Below are 16395 nucleotides of genomic sequence, written 5' to 3'. Positions count from 1 at the left end.
TCTAGTCCCTTGAATCTGTTTGTCACTTACACTGTATAATTGTAAGAGATTTGATTTAGGTCATACCTGAATGGCCTAGTTGTTTCCCCTACTTTCTTCAATTTAAGTCTGAATTTGGCAATAAGGAGTTCATGATCTCGGCACTATCAGCTCCCAGTCTTGTTTTTGCTGACTATATAGAGCTTCTCCCTCTTTGGCTGCAAAGAAAACAATCAGTCTGATTTTGGTGTTGACCGTCCGGTGGTGTCCATGTGTAGAGCCGTCTCTTGTGTTGTTGGAAGAGGGTGTTTGCTGTGACCAGGGCGTCCTCTTGGCAAAACTCTGTTTGTCTTCCCATGCTCCATTCTGTACTCCAAGGCCAACCTTGCTTGCTACTCCAGGTATCTCTTGACTTCCTACTTTTGCATTCCAGTCCCCTATAATGAAAAGGATATCTTTTTTTGATGTTAGTTCTTATGGCAGAAAGTGAAGAGGAACTAAAAAGCCTCTTGATGAAAGTGAAAGAGGAGAGTGAAAAAGTTGGCTTAAAGCTTAACATTCAGAAAATTAAGATCATGGCATCTGGTCCCATCACCTCATGGGAAATAGATGGGGAGACAGTAGAAACAGTGTCAGACTTTATTTTTGGGGACTCCAAAATCACTGCAGATGGTGACTGCAGCCATGAAATGAAAAGACGCTTACTCCTTGGAAGGAAAATTATGACTAACCTAGATAGCATATTAAAAAGCAGAGACATTACTTTGCCAACAAAGGTCTGTCTGGTCAAGGCTATGGTTTTTCCAGTAGCCATGTATGGATGTGAGAGTTGGACTGTGAAGAAAGCTGAGCACCGAAAAATTGATGCTTTTGAACTGTGGTGTTGGAAAAGACTCTTGAGAGTCCCTTGGACTGCAGGGAGATCCAACCAGTCCATCCTTAAGGAGATAGGTCCTGGGTGTTCATTGGACAGACTGATGCTGAAGCTGAAACTCCAATACTTTGGCCACCTCATGCAAAGAGTTGACTCATTGGAAAAGACCCTGATGCTGGGAGGGATTGGGGGCAGGAGGAGAAGGGGGTGACAGAGGATGAGGTGGCTGGATGGCTTCACCGACTCGATGGGCATGAGTTTGAGTAAACTCCGGGAGTTGGTAATGGACAGGGAGGCCTGGCTTGCTGCGATTCATAGGGTCGCAAAGAGTCGGACACGACTGAGTGACTGAACTAACTAACTAGAAGATCTTATAGGTCTTCATAGAAGTGCTTAACTTCAGCTTCTTTGGCATTCGTGGTTGGGGCATAGACTTGGATTACCGTGATATTGAATGGTTTGCCTTGGAAATGAACCAAGATCATTCTGTTGTTTTTGAGATTGCACCCAAGTACTGCATTTCAGACTCTTTTGTTGACTACGAGGGCTACTCCATTTCTTCTTAGGGATTCTTGCCCACAGTAGTAAATATAATGGTCATCTGAATTAAATTCTCCCACTCCTGTCTAATTTATTTCACTGATTCCTAAAATTCCTATATTCACTCTTGCCATCTCCCGTTTGACTACTTCCAATTTACCTTCATTCATGGATCTAACATTCCAGGTTCCTATTTAATATTGTTCTTTACAGAATATTTGCACATAACTCTCAACTTCTTTCAGTTCAGTTCAGTTCAGCCGCTCAGTTGTGTCCGACTCTTTGCGACCCCATGAATCGCAGCACGCCAGGCCTCCCTGTCCATCAACTTCTTTAAGGGCTATTTTATATTTTGATTTATTTAATGAAAACATGGAATCTTATTTAATATCTTTGTCATGATATCTTTGGTATTTATATAAAATAGATTGTAGTTTAAATATAACGATGTGGAAATATAAAGAGGAGTGAAAGTTCCTTTTAACTCTGATATGCCAGTTTATGTCATCATGTTGTGTGATGCCACCCTGGCCTGCTAATGGTGCACTTCAAAAACAATTAAATACCCCTTCATGCTAATACCTTGCTTTATTAGAGCAAATTTAGCTGCATTTTGTATACTATTTTTGAATATTGTTAAGCAGTAATTGTTGTTTTTTTGCCAGAAGTACTGCGATTCTGACATCAACCAATGATCTCCTTGGCATTTTGCCAATAATTATAAATACTAGTTTAGGATGTTAAATTAGCATTTTTCAGACATAAAGTTGCAAAAAAGAAAATTAGATTTGCATTATTTTTAGAGTTTAGAATTATGGAATATATTAAAAAGTCTAAAACCATATGCAAATGAAAATTTTAATGCCTGTAATTTGATAATAATGTTGAATATATTTAAGAGTTGAAAATATCATTAAAAATCCCTGAGGAAATATATTAATCAAAATATTTATTCATAATGTTGTGCCATGTTAAATACATAAGGATTAAGCCAACTTGTTTATAATTCTGTTCTGAGTAGAAAATCAAATAACTAGAAATACATTACACTAAATTTATTCTGCTTTACATAAAAAGAAGTAAATGTTAATCAGAATAGAAGTAATTAAGAAATACTAATTATTCTCAGGTTTTCAACTCTACCATTTATTTTGAATCATGCATAAGCATGAAGGATTTAGAAAATATGAAATCAGTTTGCAATGGGAAAATGCTTAGGATTTTACAACATTTTCAAACTTCAGTCAGTATCAACATCTATAGTTTAAAATACAACTGTGTTCAAGTAATATTTCCTTAACTTAATATAAATATATTTGACTGTAATATATAAATGTACAAATTATATATTATGTTGATTAAAAATATATAAAAAGCATAAATTGAAATTATACACTATGATCTTATACAACTTGGTTTTTTCTTTTGGTGGTTTGCTTCTAAGATTCTTCCATATTCTTGTATGGGGATGTAACTCCTTTCATACTATTTACTTTCGTATTATGAATGTATGCTCAGATTGTTCTCAGAGTCTTGGTCCAGGGAACAGGATGCCATGAATATTCCTTACCCACCCCCAGGTGCACATATGCAAGGTTTTCTTTAGGATATTAAATTTCAAAATTTCTGGAGAGAGGAGGATTTTACTAGACAATGTCATATTATTTTTCAAATTAGTTTAACATGTCTATAAACCCACACATAGAGTTCCTATTACTCTATGTCATTTTTGACACTGGGTATTACAGATTTCTTTATTTTTGCCAATTTAATGAGTAAAATAAGTTACTTCACAGGGTCTTAATTTTCATTTTTCTTACTAATAATTAAATTTAACATGTTCTCTTTTGCTTATAGGCAGTTCATATGCTTGCCTCTATAAAATGTCAGTTCATAGTTTTTTTTCCCCATTTTCTTTTAGGTTCTTGATATTTGAAAAATATTGTGGTATATTTTAATACTGAGTCCTTGATCAGTTGCATGAATGTAGATATCTTGTCCCAGATGGTGGCTTATATTTTCTGATCCTTTGTAGTGTCTTTTAATAAATAGAAGTTCTTCATTTTTCATGGTTTTTATTTTTAAAAAAGTAACCCAGCAAAAAGTTCATTTTAATGTATTTAAATTTATCAATACTTTCTTTTATGGTAACAATTATTGCCACTTGCTTAAGAGATACTTTCCTATCCCAAGATCAGAATGCTTTGCTTGAATATTTTAAGATGTTTGTTTATAATTTTCCCTTTTCTAAGTGTTTGTGTGTAATTCCTAGAAATATAGATATTCTCTTACATACACACAATATGGTATTTAGATGAAAAAAATTCATGTTGATACAGTACTTTTTAATCTATTGAATTTATTTGTGTTCTACTGTCTTTGATTTTTTTGAAACCAGCCTTTTTATTTTGGGAGTTGCAGATTCACATGCAACTTCACATGAAGAAATAATACAGAGAGATCTTGTATACTCTTTATCTACTTTCCTTCAATGGTAACATCTTATAAAACTAAAGTACAAAAAAACCTAAAATACAGTGTCACAGTCCTCAGTGGTCTCAGTCAAGGTGTAGAAAAGTTTCATCACCACAAAAAGCATTAGTGTTGCTCTTTTATAGTCATGTCTGCTTTTTGCTCTCTATTCCACTCTCCTTAATCTCTAATCGTAGACAACCACTATTTTTTTTCTCCAGGTGTATAATATTGTCATTTTGAGATTGTTATTTAAATGGAATCATACTGTACTTAACTTTTGTGATTGACTTTTACATTTGACATCTTTATCTTGAAATTCATCCAAGCTTTTGCGTGGATCAGTAGTTATTTTTTTTTTTACTGAGTAGGTGTTAATTCTTTTTTTAAATATTTGGTAGAATTCTCCAAAGACCATCTGGACCTGAGGATTTCTTTTTTGGCTTACCAGTTCAGTCTTTTTAATGTTTATGGGGCTATTCAGATTATTTCACCTTAATTGATAGTTTTAGTAGTTTGAATTTTTTGGACTTGTTAAATTTATGAGCATGAAGTTATTTATAACATTCCCCTGTGATATTTTTAATAACTGCATGATCTGTGGTAAGATCCTCCAATCCATTCTTCTTAATATTTTTTATTTGTATCTTTCCCCTTTTTATTTTTGTCAAACTTGCTAGATACAGTTTTATCAATTTTACTGACTTTTTAAAAAGAATTTCCTTTTTGTTTCATGATTTTCTGAATTGTTCTACTTTCATTTGATTGATTTCTGCTTTTGTTAGAGGAAACACACTGACTGAAACCTCCCACCCTGGCCAGGCATCAGGGTTATTTCATGACAGGAGGTCCCAGTAAGGAACTAAGCCACCACCCATTGAAAGAGTTAAGGAGAGGTCAAAAAGAGACACCCTGTGTCCTACCACCTCTGAGGTTTCTTTTTGATGGCTTCCATCTTGGCTGAGCTGATGCATGCACCCCAGGAAGGACTCTGAGTCAGAATGATTGGCTAAAGATAACCCAGAAATTAATCCCATCACCATAAAACCTGAGAATGTGAGCCATGTGGCAAAGCAGTTCTCCTGGGTTGCCTTCCCCTCCTGTTCTCTGCCCAGGCACCCTTTCCCAATGAAGTCTCTTGCTTTGTCAGCATAAGTGTCTCCTTGGACAGTTCATTTCCGAGTGTTAGACAAGAGCCCCTTTTTGGGCCCTGGAAGGGGTCCCCCTTCCTGCAACTCTTTTATCTTTATTATTTCCTTTATTCTTCCTCTAGCTTTGAGTTTCTCATGCTTTTTAACCCTACTTTTTTGAGTTAGAAACAGATTATTAATTTGAGACATTTCCTCTTTTGTAATGCAAGCATATAGAGCTATAAATGGCCCTCTCAACATTACTTTAGCTGTGTGCCACATATGTTGATATGTTATACTTTCATTTTCACTCAATTCTATGTATTTTTATTTTCTTTAAGATTTCCTCTTTGACCTGTGGATGATTTAGAAATGTTGTTCAATTTCCATGTGTTTAAGAGATTTTCCTGTTGTCTTTTTGTTACTGATTTCTAGTTAGACTTGATTATGGCCAGAGAATACATTACCTTTTGTTTCACATTAGAGATCAGACCTAAGTCCCCTTCTGTTCAGTAAGGAATGGTAAAATGTCCTGCCACTATGCTCTTCCTTCAATCCTGGTATCTTGAACTAGTTTATGTTTCTGTTTTCCCCTTTCAGAGTTATGCTTTCATTGTGTCTTGCATTATTTCCATGGTTTATAGTTGTTCTTAGCAGGGAAAAGCAGGGGGAGAGATAAGTCTGCTCCATCTTGTCTTGACTGGATGTCTTGTCATCAAATTTTGCTTTCAAATCATATTAATAATGTTGAAATTACCATCAAATTTTTTATGTAGAGACAAATAGGAATCCTGTTTCACTTGAGTTTGTTGCTGAGTCTAAACTTGCTCTACTTGCTCCATAAGAATCTGAGAGATGTGTTGAGGCAAGAAATAATGACTTTACTTAGAGAGCTGACTGACCTAGAAGGTGGCAGACTAATGTCTCAAAATAACCACTTATTGGGGTCTGGATGCCAGTTTTGTCTATGGATTAGAGATGGAGGCGGGGAGGTGAGGAAACAAAAAGGACATCTAATCTGCAAATATCTCCCAGAATAACAAGCCTCAGGTAGGGTGATGTTTTAGTTTCTTTCTTCCTGCCATCTACAGATGGACAGGGTTCTGAACAAAGGCACTTTAGATGAACTAGGCAGAGGGCAGGACTCTCTGAGGCAGGCAATTATGTATGATTATAATAACAAACATAGCGAAAAACAAGGGTTAAAGTCAAAGAAACAGATTTAGCATGGAAGAGTCAAAGTTGAATCTTCCTTGTTACAGTTTCACTCAGATAACTGCGTATTTCAGCACACTTTTTTATATGGCTCTTCTTTTTCCCAGTGGTCTGCAAGTACCAGCTCAGTCATTTAGGTAGTTTCTGTGTATATCCTGGGTTTGCTTTTGGACATCTTTAATGTTCCATTGGTGAATTTGTTTACTTCTGTGTCAGTACCTTTTTTTTTTTCTTTGTAGTAAATTTGACATGTAACATTGTGTAAGCTTAAAGCAAAAGTGTCACTTGTGTTACTTTGATACATTTATATATTGTGATTTGATTTCCAGTACAGAAATATTTATCATATTACCTTATTATAGTACACTAGTATTTTCTATATTCATCATACTGTGTATTAATTAGATCTCTATGTCTTATTTACTACTCATTAAAGTTTGTGTTCTTAACATCATACTTTCAGTTCACCCTCCATCTGCTGGTAACCACTATTTTACTTCCTTTTTTAATAAAGTTTTAACTTTTTTAGATTCTGTATATAAGTGATAGCATACAGTTCACTGTGGTTTTAAATTATTACAGTTTTTAATGAGTTTGAATATACCTTAGAATGGTTTCCTCAACCCTGTTCTTCAGAAGTGTTTTGCATTTCTGTAAAATTTAAAATAGGCTTGCCAAGTTCCTAAAAACTTTTTTCTTAAGACCTTTATTAACATAGCTGTGGTTTTATAGATTTATATAGAGATAAGCGGCATCTTTATGATATTGAGTGTCTCAATGCATAAATGAATGTGGTTTATCTCCCCATATATTTGGTTTTTAAATCTTTTAAAACATTTTTATACTTTTTCCATACAGATCTTATACATGTTTTTGTTAAATATAATTATCAATGCCTTGTAATTTTTCTAATATAAATAATATTTCCAAGTAGTTAAAATAAATAACTTGTCCCTTTGTCGGCTTTGAGGCCTCCAACAGAAATCAAGAGGGCATCTATGAGCTCAGAGCAAGATCAACCCTCTGTCCAACTCCACGCCTCCATCCTCAGGAGTGGAGAGGGAACTCTCAAACTTGGAATAAGATCACAGCTCTTCAAGACACCATTGACAGGAGACAACAAAGTTCCCAAGCACTCCGAATAAGACCGCCCATTTACAGGACATACTACCTCTGTCAGCAGGAGGCAAAGGGGAGATTCTGAGTAACTTGTGCTTCTGGGCCTCTTCTCTCCCAGACCTTTTTCTTCAACACCCATATCCTTTATCCTGTTCTTTTTAGTCTTCTTAAGGAGCCTATAACTCCCTCATCACATATTCCAAAACTCTAACCCTCCCTAAGGCTCCTTATGTCATGTTTTCTTACTCAATCTCTTAGTCTCCTTTTCTGATTCCCTAATCTTTCACTGTGTACTCCCTGGAATTCAAGATCTTTGATCAGCAAAATCCACTCTATTTTCAGCTTGTATTATGTCCCTTCACCTTCTGTGCTAATAGAAATTCAGCTTTTCCATGCTTATAGTTTCTCCTACAGCCAGCAGACTTCTGGTAAATGTTTAATGATCAGCTCTTTGAAGGGGAGGAAATAAACCTTGATTTGCAGTATTTTCCAGTTTCTGTGTTTTATATACTCAGGCTACTATCTTACTTCACCAAATGTGAGGTTGAGAAGTGACATCCATAGTCAGCTTTCTTGACATAGCTCATGTCTACTATGATCTGTAGCAGTCTCAAGGGTGACTTCTCTGATTCCTCACTAAGCTATAGCATTGGACCTGCAGGTGACATAATTGTCCCCTTTGCTTCTCATTGCTGCTTTCAGTCCCTTCTCCTACCCTCATTAATGAATACACCTTGCCTTGAATCTCATATCATCAGTTTATTGTACTCAATAATAGCTATTTCAGGCACTTCTTAATTTTTTTTTCTTTACGTCTTTTGTAAAATGAAAAAAGTAGTCACTGTGACATTGTTACTTCTGTAAAAATGATTCCTGCTGTAATTCTTATTTAGATATTCACATGGATGATCCTTCAAACACTCTTTCAGTTCCTCAGCAGCTGCTGCTTTAAATGATCTTGTTCTCCATCTATTCTCAGTCACTCACTTTTTGGTCATTCTCTAGGCCTTGTTATTGCCAATAACTTCCATAATTTGTCATTTTGTTTGCTGTTTGCTCCTTATCTCCCCGACCTCTGTATATTGAGGTTTTTCTGGGATCAGTTCTGGGGCCTCTTCTCTTTTGATGTCCTTACTCCCTAGGTTGTCTCACCCAGTCTCATGACTTTAAATGACCTATATGTTAGTGATTCATTAAGTTATATCTTCACCAGCGATCTCTTTTCTGTCCTCTGGTTTTATATAGCCAACTGCATGCTCAACCCTCCAACCCTTCCATTCTGAGTCTGCATTAAGGCTCTATCTCCTGCAATTTTCTCCATCTTAAGGAAACTCTGTCCTTCCAGTTCCTCAACCAAAAACCTCTGGAGTTATCCTTGAGTCATTTCTCTCTCAGACATTTTACATCAGATATGAAAAATTATTTTGGTTGTATTTTGAAACATATATACTCTTCCATCTTTTCTTACCACCAGCAGTGTTGCTCTCTGTTTTTCTTCTCCATCATCTCTAACCTGGATTACTACAATAGCTCCCCAGCTGGTCTCTCTGCTTTTTTTCTTTCCTTTCCTTCAGTCTTTGTTGAATGTAGCAGCCAGAGTGATCCTCCTAAAACATAAATCTATCCATTACATATCTCAGTTGAAAAATTTTAGTGGTTTTCTATCTTTTTCAGAGCTATAAGAAAGTCATTATAGCCTCTGAGGTCCTACATTTTCTGGTTCCTTTTTAACCTCTCTGACCTCATCTTCACTTGCTAGACCGTCTTTTACTCAATTGTAGACACACTCGCCTCCCTGTTTGAAGAATACTGTAGTCATGCCCTGCCTCCAGGCTTTTGCACTTGAGGTTTTATCTGTCTAAGTTGTCTTCTCTCAGAAATTTGAATGGCTCATGCCCTCAACTCCTTTAGATCTTTCATTAAATGTCTCCTTTTAGAGAGACTTTCCATAGACATCCCATCTAAATTTTAATTTAGATTTAATTAAAATTCCCTTTTCCTTCCTGGATCTCTTTCCTGCTTTTTTTTTTTTCTTACATATCTGCCTCTTACATTCTGCATTGTACTTATTAACTTACTGTACTTTTTCCCTACTAGAATGTAAGCTCCATGAGAGCAGAAATATTTGCCTGCTTTATTCACTTCTGTATTCTCAGTGCCAAAAATGTGACTGGCCAATAGTACGTACTCCATAAATATTTGTGTTTGAATGAAGGAATACCTAAGAAATATACATTCTGTTAGTTGTTGTTGCACAGAAATGAAATTGATTACTGTAAGTCAATTGTAAACATAGACACCTTGCTAAACTCTCTACTGTAATAGGTTTCTTTAAAAAAATTTCTTGTAAATAATGATATCAGCTATAAACAGTGATAGTTATGATTTTCCTTTTCTAATCTTGGAAAATTTGATGTGTATTTCTTATTTTTGTACATTGTTTAGGACTTCTAGAGAATGGTTAAATTGAAGAGATTGGAATAGACATTCTTATCCTGTTTGTTTTTTCCTAAAATGAAGAAATATTTCTCATGTTTCAACACAAGAAATGATATTTTTTATAAATCTTTAGTAGATATTCCTTCTTAAGTTAAAAAATTTCCTCTACTTCCACATTTGCCAGGTTTATTTGTGTTTTATCATGAGTTAACATTAATTTTGTTTTATCATAAATGAATGGTAAATTTTTTTTATCATGTTCAAAAGTTTTATCATGAATGAATGCTGAATTTTCTGCTTCTGAGATGATCTTCTCCGTTAATGTTTTAATGTGGTAAATGACATGCTAGACTTTCTAATGTAACATTCTCTTTCATTCTTTGGATGAAACTAGCTCATTCATCATGTGTTATATGATTTATATATATCACTGGATCTAGTTCATTGTTTTATACTTAGGGTGTTTCTATATTTTGAATAAAACTGACCTTTAATTTTCTTTTTTAGTCAGTCTTTTTATAATTTTGGTATTATAAAATGGATTGCAGATATTTCCCTCTTTATCTCTTGAGTTTTTATATCTACCTTAAATGTATGCATAGAAGTCTTAGGTGAAACTAATAGGAGCTGCTGTTCATATTTTGGATTCATATGGATTCGCATTTTTTAGCATAATAGAATTCTAGCAGTTATTGATTCTTGAATCAATTTTAGTAAATCATTAAGTAATATATTTACATGAATATAACCATTTTGTCTAAGTTTCAAATTTACCAGCATAAAGATATTTGTTACATTGTTTATTTTTTAAATCTCTAACGAATCCACAGTTATATTCTCTTCTTGTTTTTGATATCTATTTATCGTCTTCCTTTCTTAAAGTTTCCCTGCTGAGAAGACTCTCCCTCATCTCTCATTGTTCTTCCTTGAGATTTAGGAATTTTATTGGTATTTTAAAATAACTTTTAAGTTTTTTGATCCTCTTAAATATATACATAGTTTTTCATTACTTTGTGCTTTCATTGTTATGATTTCCTTCTGTCTGTACTCTTTGGGTTTATTCTTTGTTTCTTTTTCCACTTCTTAATTAGGATACATAGCTTATTAATTTTTGGCCTTCCCACTATTCTGTTTAGTATTATAAAGTTTATAATACTAAGTACTTTAACTACTTCTTACACATGTTTCTATGTAGCATTTTAATTTTTGCTCAGTCTTAAGTATTTTAGGATTTCCATTATGATTTCAATTCATGGTTGATTTAGAGAATATTTGTATATTTGCATATGCATGATTTGGGGTTACCTTTTTTGGTTATTATAGATTTCTAGTTTAAATAAGTCATCGTCAGAGCATGTAATCTGTATTAAGTCAGTTCTTAAAGTATGGTGGGAGTTGTTATGGCAGAGATCACTAGTTCTCCACCAAAACATATTTTATTTATTCCATGTTTTTCATGATATTGCTAGTGTTGTAGTTAGACTATATTTCTCAGCTTCCTTCCTACCTATATGTGACAATAACACTAAATTTTGCCAATGGAATAGGCACTTATGTGGTATGTGCCTATGAATTATTTTTTAGAGATACTTACATTTTCCTCTCATTTTCAAGGAAGGATACTATTTTGATCATTAATACAGTGCTTGATTATATACCTGTGTATATTTTGGAGAATTGTAAGTTGATCATCTGACACAACAGGACTGGATGTTCTTCCACATTTTGGTTTACTCTCTTGTACCTGTGCCATGGAATGAGAAAAAAAATGTCTCAGCTAACCTCTGATTTAGTGAAAGGCATGAGGATCAGTGCTGCTGTAACTGGGCTTAGCCAATATCAGTTCATCTCCAACTGACCCACAGTATATGAGCCAGATCAATCCTGCTGGATACCACTGAGACGCTGTGGTCGCTTATTTTATGACACTGATACAATGCCGCTACTCTGGTCTGCTCCTTAAAGGAGCATCAGGCTTGAACTGCTTTATATTCCTTTATCTTCAGTTTATGTGGGTCAAGGAAGTGCCTGTAATCCATCTGACTGTGCAGACAGACCAAGACAGTCTTCTAAATGGATGAACCAAAAAGAAGAGGAATCCTGATCCATCATGCTCAGCTGTGCATGGACTTTGATCACTCACTTTGGGACAATTACTTGTGGGAGGATTATTGTCTGTTTGTGTCAGTCCACCCTTTTTGAGATCTGTCAGCTTTAGCAGCTTAATTTTTATCCTAATATACAAGTTCTCTGGGGCTTCACAGGTGATTCAGTGGCAAAGAATCTGCTTGCCAATGCAGGAGACCCAGGAGGCATGGTTTCAATCCCTGGGTTGGGAAGATCCCCTGGAGGAGGAAACGGCAACCAACTACAGTATTCTTACCTGGAGAATCCCATGGACAGAGAAGCCTGGTGGGCTACAGTCCATGAAGTTGCAACTAGCCAGACATGACTGAGCATGCATGCGTGTGGGCACAAGTTCTTTATAAACTAGAATATGGTCCATTTTTGTAACAGTATGTACTTGAGAAGAATCTTTTTTCTAATTTTGGAGTTGAGAATTTCATATATATTTAATACAATTTGATTTTTGTATATTCAAATTGGAAATCTATATCTGTATTATATTTTGGTAAATATCAATACTTGAGTAAACTGATGGAGTTTTCAGTCTTTTCCTACAAATTAATCAATTTTTACATTAAACAGATTTAATCTATTTTATTAGATGCTTAAAAGTTTAGAATTGTTATATTAACTAGATGAACTAAAGCATCACTTGTAGTAATTTTTTTTCTATTTTTTCTTCTTAAAACTTTTATAAATTTTAAACCAACCTTAGTAATCAATACTGTCCTTTTAATTTTCTTCCAATGTTTTTATACACATATATACAGTATATATTTAAGTTAGTATTGGAATGACTTTAAATACATTTTTCAAGTAAAATGCTAATTTATAGTTTTGCACATTTTATATACCTTTGTACATTTATTTTTCATCTAACATCATAAGCCTTTCTCATGACAGTATATTGATATATTCTTCAGACCAGCAGATTTGATACCCTTATAGTACTTCATTATTTGTATTTTTTGTTATGATTTTATCTCCTTGTTTGTACTTAATTTTGTTATTTCCATTATTTTATTGTTTTAAATAATTCCATGAGGTCAGTCCTTATACATAAAAGCTGTGTTCATGTCTCTGACTATTTCCTCAGAATAGAACTCAAGAATTGGCATTGTTGGGTCAAAGATTACAAAAAGATGTTTGTTCTAGACTTTGTTTTGAAAGTGAAATATAAAGAAATTCATTTTAAAGTTTGCGACTCTCATTCATTTTTATTTTACACACTTTCTTCTTTACCTCAGACTCCTCTGTTTGTAAAAATGCTTTGCCTGTGGTCTATTTGCTATGATACAGCTACTTTATTCCTCTTTGATTAGTATTTGCTTGGTACTTTTTAAAATCTATTTTTAACATTTATCAGGTATGTTTAGTTGTCTCTGATAAATAACATATGCAATCTCTTTAATTTAGGTGGTGATTTTGTTCATTTACATTTAAGTGTTTTACACTTATTGTGATTATTGATATATTTGCCTTGCTTCTGTTATCTTTTTTGCTATATATGTGCCTAATCTTTTTATGTTTTATCTTCCCACACTTTAAAATACATTGATTTTTTTTTTACCAGGTATTTTTCCTTTTTCTTTTTTTTTTAGTGTTTACTCTTAAGAATTTAGCATGTACATGTAATACAATCTAAGCTTAGTTACTTGAGTAACACAAAAGTTTACAAACCCTAAACAAAAAATTTCCTATTGCTTATTTTTTTTTTTTAGGAATCTGGTACTTAGTTCAATTTCTGTTACATAGCAAAACAGGCATTGTTATTTTATAAAGAGAGTTGAGCTTATAAATACAATACTTGTTTAGATTTGCCTACAGTTGTATTAATTTCATTGTTCTGACTGTATTCACGATTTCATCTTTGCCTTTTTTGTCCAGCAGTTTTACTATAATTGGTATAACATTGTTTTCATTTATCCCATGGAATATGTTATGATTCTCATGTTTAGGTAGCAGGATTTTTTTGTTTGTTTGTTTCTCGAAATTTTTCATTCATTACTGTAATAAATATTGCCTTTCCTTCATTAAAAAAAAAAAATTCCTTCCTTCTAGGGCTGCAATTAGATATAGGCTATACTGTCTCATTCTATCTTCCATACTTCTTAACCTCTTTTTTCTGTTTTTTTTTTTTTATTCTTAACTCTCTGCTGTATTCTCAGAAATTCTTTATTCTTGTTCTCTATACTTGTTGCATTCTCATTTTAAAATCTAGCCTTTGTGCTTTAATATGGGAATTTATGTATTGTCTTTTACTTCTAAAGGCTGCATTTGTTTAAGACCATTCCTGATAATTCTTGATAGTTCCTTGCTGCTTGCACTTGTATATACTTTTTATTTCTGTAAACATTGCTAAGATACTATTTCCATAGCTTATGGGTGGTCGACCATCTAGTCTCCAGATTGCAGTTCTGATTTGGCATATGTCATCATGGCTACTCATTTTTTGCATGTGCTTACTGCTTATAGCTCATATGTTAGTTCCATAATTTTATCTTTGCCTCCTTTAACTTTTGTGGAATGCAATTATGCAATAAAATTATGTTTTAGTTGGTTTTTAGTTGTTTTCCAGTGGGAGAATCCTTCAGAGTATGTAGTTTAATATATTTCTGAGTCTAGTATTTAATTTTAGCAATTAAACTTCTCCATTTGATGTGTCTCTTAGGAGAATACAAGTAAATGACAATCCATTTTTAATCTATGAAGGAAAATAATAATAAATTTTAAGTGCATTTGTTTGAAATGAAAATATTTTATACACAGTGGATAAACTGAACTCTTTTTTTTTGCATTTTTAAAATTTATTTATTTATTTTAATTGGAGGCTAATTACTTTACAATATTGTAGTGGTTTTTGTCAAACATTGACATGAATCAACCATGGTAAACTGAAATCGTAATTAGAATAGTCCTAGAAGGGATGAGAGATGAGAAAGGATTAATATATATAATACATATTATTAGTAAATTTAATATATAGTGGTTTTCCCTTGTGGCTCAGGTGATAAAGAATCCACCTGCAATGAGGGAGACCTGGGTTCAATCCCTGGGTTGGGAAGATCCCTTGGAGAAGGGAAAGGCTACCCACTCCAGTATTCTGGCCTGGAGAATACCATGAACTGTATAGTCCATGGGGTCGCAAAGAGACACGACTGAGCGACTTTGACTTCAGTATATAGTAGATTACTATACATGTCATTTTGTTACCTTTTTCAGTAGTTTTTGGTTTTCCAAATTTTTTCTGCTTATTATTATGAATCAAGTAGTAGAGCCTTAATAATAGAAGAAAAGACACATAAACTGTAATTTTATTCTTGCATACATTCTCATTGTGGGAAGATAGAAAAGAAAAAGAAAGAATAGTGCTTTTGAGAATTTTACATTTTTGATCAAATGATTTTTATACTGAGGAAGAAAATATCATCCTTTTTCACTTGATTCTAAACTGCTAACTTTGGAATATTAATGTGCAATATTTTATTTAGCCATATATTAATGTTTATAACTTGTAAATAGGTAATTTATAGGATAAATTTATGAACCAAAATAATTGAAAGCATTGAGTGTTAATTAATAAAAATATACATGTATAACTCTATTTACTTAGAATGAAGAGTATTACCCTGATACACAGAAAAAGTTTGAGTAGAAATCAGATATAACTAGATAATTTTACTCCAAGCACCCACTTAACCTTTATGAGTCAGTGTTTATCATCTGTAGGCCCTTAATAAATCCTAGCATAGTTCCCATATTAACTTCTCTTAAGTTACTTAGAGTGGTATTTTGTACCATTCATAGTCATATTTATTTTGGCTTTTTACTTTCCCTACTTTATTCCTCTTCCCACCTATAGAATCACCATTTTTTGAAGGGCTGTAGGCTAAAGTCTGAGACTGATGTTATGTTACAATGAGACTGTAACAACAGCAAAAAAAAAAAAAGCACCCACCATGCTATAAAATTTAGAAGAGTATGAGAAGAATATGGTAAGAGAGTGTACCAAGAAGCAGTAAACAATAGTGTTACAAAGATAAGATTAACAGTGAAAATTTGTAAGTCATTAATTTCCTCACTCAAAAAAATGAGTTATAAGTTTAAAATTAAAAGTCATTATGATATTTTTTAAATATCTAGAGTATTAAACTTATAGTACTGGATTCATTGGGCTTCCTTGGTGGCTCAGCAGTGAAGAATCAGCCTTCCAATGCAGGAGGCATGGGTTTGATCCTTAACTGGGTGATATCACTTGGGGGAGGAAATAACAACTGACTCCAGTGCTCTTTCCTGGGAAATCCCATGGATGGAGGAGTCCAGCTGGCTATGGTCCATGGAGTCACAATGAGACAGATACTGCTTAGCAACCAAATAGTAACAACAGCTGGATTCATACATGATCTGTCTATAATATGAGGATCTTTTCAATCTATGATATCAGATACTCTTGAATTATCCTGAATAATGCTATTAATTAATATGTTGATCCAAGACTGT

General features: G+C 33.7%; 1 protein-coding gene across 3 annotated transcripts in view; it reads left to right on the top strand.

Moving 5' to 3' along the window:
* The window catches only part of SPAG16 (sperm associated antigen 16), a 989423-nt gene that overhangs the window by 75918 nt on the left and 897110 nt on the right, over positions 1 to 16395 (top strand). For 2 of the 3 annotated variants that reach the window (XM_061148817.1, XM_061148816.1), the window contains one exon: positions 7181 to 10266. The exons of the other annotated variant lie outside the window; for it this stretch is intronic. In XM_061148817.1, the coding sequence (XP_061004800.1) occupies positions 7181 to 7355 (175 nt within the window). In that variant the 3' untranslated portion in view covers positions 7356 to 10266. Of the gene's footprint in view, positions 1 to 7180; positions 10267 to 16395 lie in introns of those variants that run through there. 3 annotated transcript variants of the gene reach the window in all.

This window comes from Dama dama, chromosome 8 (genome assembly GCF_033118175.1).
Source record: "Dama dama isolate Ldn47 chromosome 8, ASM3311817v1, whole genome shotgun sequence".
Lineage (NCBI taxonomy): Eukaryota > Metazoa > Chordata > Mammalia > Artiodactyla > Cervidae > Dama > Dama dama.
Note: the sequence above shows the minus strand (reverse complement) of the source record. Positions and strands in the feature narration are given on the sequence as shown.